The sequence below is a fragment of the Sphaeroforma arctica genome (assembly GCF_001186125.1).
Source record: "Sphaeroforma arctica JP610 unplaced genomic scaffold supercont1.1331, whole genome shotgun sequence".
Lineage (NCBI taxonomy): Eukaryota > Ichthyosporea > Ichthyophonida > Sphaeroforma > Sphaeroforma arctica.
The window spans coordinates 13,837-17,146 of NW_014039227.1; the positions used below are offsets into that span (position 1 = coordinate 13,837).

Here is a 3,310-nt window from a genome sequence, read left to right on the forward strand (position 1 = left end):
TATACATGCACACACACGCACACACACACACACACGCGCGCACACACACACATATATATATATAGAAAGAAACTATAAGTATATAAATATATATTTATATATATATATATATGCTAGTTTAGATGCAAATTGAGATTGAATAATTCGATATATGATGAATATTTCATACTTAGAAAATACTTTAATTATACTAGCTGTGAACCAACCCAAAATCGTCTTCCTCGTTTTCAGAATCACCTCCATCCATAGCGTGGTAGAAGGCCATCGCGACCCGTTCCGCCACTATATGCCTTTGCTCCATAGGCAGCGTCGATACTTTCTCTGTGATTTTGACGAAATATCGCAACTTTAGAAACGATGACAAAATATATCGATATCGAACACTGACATATACAACTGCCATGTGTATGCGAGATGTAACATAGATATATGTTTATATCTGTAGCTCCATAGGTAGCGTTGATAATTTCTGTATCGTTCGAAAGAGATATCGAACTGTTAAAAACGTATCCAGTGTATCTCTACATAAACAACCGTTGTGTATGTGTGCATATTTATGAACATCATCGTGTTGTTTAAGCAGTTGGAATATGCACACATGAAAATCCATATACCACTTAAATATGTATCTGCAGATATCAATTTTCCGACAATATAACTTATACTCGCTTTAAATACATAGAATAGTCCAATACATAAAATTTGATGGACGGACATTCAAAAAAATCAATTCTGCACCAATTCCGACGATATTTACAATATATACAGAACGTACATATTTTTATGTATCAGTAACAACATACATGCACCTGCATTTCGGCAATAAAAGCCACAGGCAGGTGATTTGTATGAATTTATATATATATGTTTGTATGAGCAACTTGCCGCACCTTTAAGCGAGTTCATTAGCATGAACGATTTTTCCAAATTGTCCATGGGATCGTCAGGATTCGTATCGTCTCCGAAGAAACCACCCTCCATGAATTTCATCTCATCGGGGGTCAGGAAGGCTGCTGCTCGTTTAATAATATTACAATAGTTGAAGTGCAGTGTGATTAGCCATGGATTATCACTTCCAATGTTAATATTATGAGCTATTGTATCCAAACGTTCGTGTGAATAGCAATAGACTATTTCATACTTTTTCATGTACGGTCTAGCATTTTGTCATGGATCAGTTTCCATCAGTTGATATGCATATACTCCAGTACAATCGCATTTTCAATACGATTGAATCAGTGTGCTGGAATAAATTCCTCTATACATACGGTCCAAATAACAATTGGACTTCAATTTCCACGATTCTTGATAGTTACCCACGTAAAGTCCAGGATTGGTCACGAATCAAAAATATTAATTCCTAATTGATATACACACTGCCATACACACACACCCAGAAATAGTTATTAACCAATGCGCAGCTTACCCAGATCCGCATCCACTTGTGCACTTGTTCGGCTTTCTTCTGCCGTAGAGCGTATGTCATGCGAAGGTTGTATCGTATCAATATCATCATGTTCATTTAAATTTATGTCCACCTGTTTGGATTGTGGTAAGAATGACATTGTATCTAGTTCACTCATGACTTCGACTATTACTCAAGACTTGATCACTACTACACATACCGCAATGAAATATGTTGATAAATGTTTATCCTCTACGTTACACACATACATATATAACTTTATCCTCACCCAGCCACATACGGTTACAGTACTATCCTCTACGATGTAACTGGCAATGCTCTTGTTGCTACCCGTATCTATATCCACCTACATACGCACTGTATTCCATATTGTGCAGTGGAGAGCTTATCTCGTCAGACCCTATCATATATTCGTCCTTGAATGGCAAATAGAAAACTACCAAACATATACAACCAATATGTAACCATATATAATCCTACTGGATTATAAATATACAAATGAGAAATCGCGCTTCCGCCATGGCATACCTCAGCATCATCACCGTCTACAATATGACTAGTATTTCTCGTGCTGGCGCCTGTATCTTTGTCTCCCTTCATACGCATCGTGCTCCACATTGTGCAGTGCAGAGCTTCCACTATCCTGTCAGACCCATTCATGTCTTCGTCTGTAAGCCTGGATTGTCCCGCATCGCTTCGAAGTGCCTCTCCGCATACCACTGACACGTGCTCAAACCCGGATTCTAAACACCACTCGTTTACGTCGAATGCAGGTCCTTTTGTACGCAGGAACATGTTCAGTTTACACCAGCATGAGCAGATTTGTATATAGATTTAATGAACGATTGTAGGCAGCTGTGATAGAAAGCACACAAACATCAACTTGAATTGGCCTTCCCCGCCTTCCTGCTGCTCATCCACACCATTTTCAGGCAAGAGTGTGCGCCCACATTGACACATAGAGCCAGCTTAGGCAAGCCGTCGCTCAAAATAACACACCCTGACATGCGTGTTCTGATCGGGTTAAGTACCGAAGTTTGGTACATAATCAGAAACTAGAAAATAACAAGCTTCGACTTGGGTGTGCATTACTCACCTTCCTTTTGGTTATCAACACCATCCTCAGCTAATGGCGTGTCCACATTGACACACATAGCTAGCTCAGGCATATCATCGCCGATCTTACTCGCCCAAGGAGCCCACAATGCCTGTACCTTGCTTGGCTTTAGTTTGTGGTAAAATACTATCACTCCCTCCACTCGATCAAAGGTCTGCTCGGAGATATCTTTGGGTGAATGGCATATGCGGAAGTCTACATCCTCCTCATAGTACTTATTGTCGATATGATACAACACGGATGTAGCTAGCTTAGCCACTTTTTGGCTGGTGATGCCTAGGTTGGGAATATATATACAAAAAACAGAGCGTTCGTAAGTACGACTACAACATTTGTGTGTGCATATATATGTGAAAGTGATGCAGTTGGAATGTGTGTTGTCATCAAGGATCACTGTTAGTGAAAAATCTCATGAAACCTCGTTCTCAACCGGGCAGCCAATGTATATATTTGAACTAGCTATTCTGTTTATTTTCGGCCTATAAATGTAATGAAACAAAAGTTGCGCTCAATGATCAGCCTGTTACATCAGTATCCGGTATATACGAAAACTGACTATTGTTTCTGTAGGGCTGATCTGCATATACACCAATTACCATACAACGAAATACAAATATGCGTGATACAGATATGATACAATCTTCACTACATGCGTAATTGCTAGTTTTATCGTACACGAACATGCGTGAACACACACACACACAACACACACACACAAACAATATATATATATATATATATATATATATATAGTAACTAATAATATA

At 38.9% G+C, this 3,310-nt stretch overlaps 1 protein-coding gene across 1 annotated transcript; it reads right to left on the reverse strand.

The window, feature by feature from the left end:
• Positions 1 to 163: 163 nt before the first annotated feature.
• SARC_10635 (hypothetical protein) lies at positions 164 to 2,820 on the reverse strand (the record flags this gene model as incomplete). The annotated part of the gene is made up of 5 exons (XM_014295319.1): positions 164 to 321; positions 891 to 1,013; positions 1,427 to 1,538; positions 1,955 to 2,202; positions 2,523 to 2,820. Coding segments are annotated over 5 exons (912 nt in total), but the record flags the coding sequence as incomplete, so codon positions are not given.
• Positions 2,821 to 3,310: the final 490 nt, after the last annotated feature.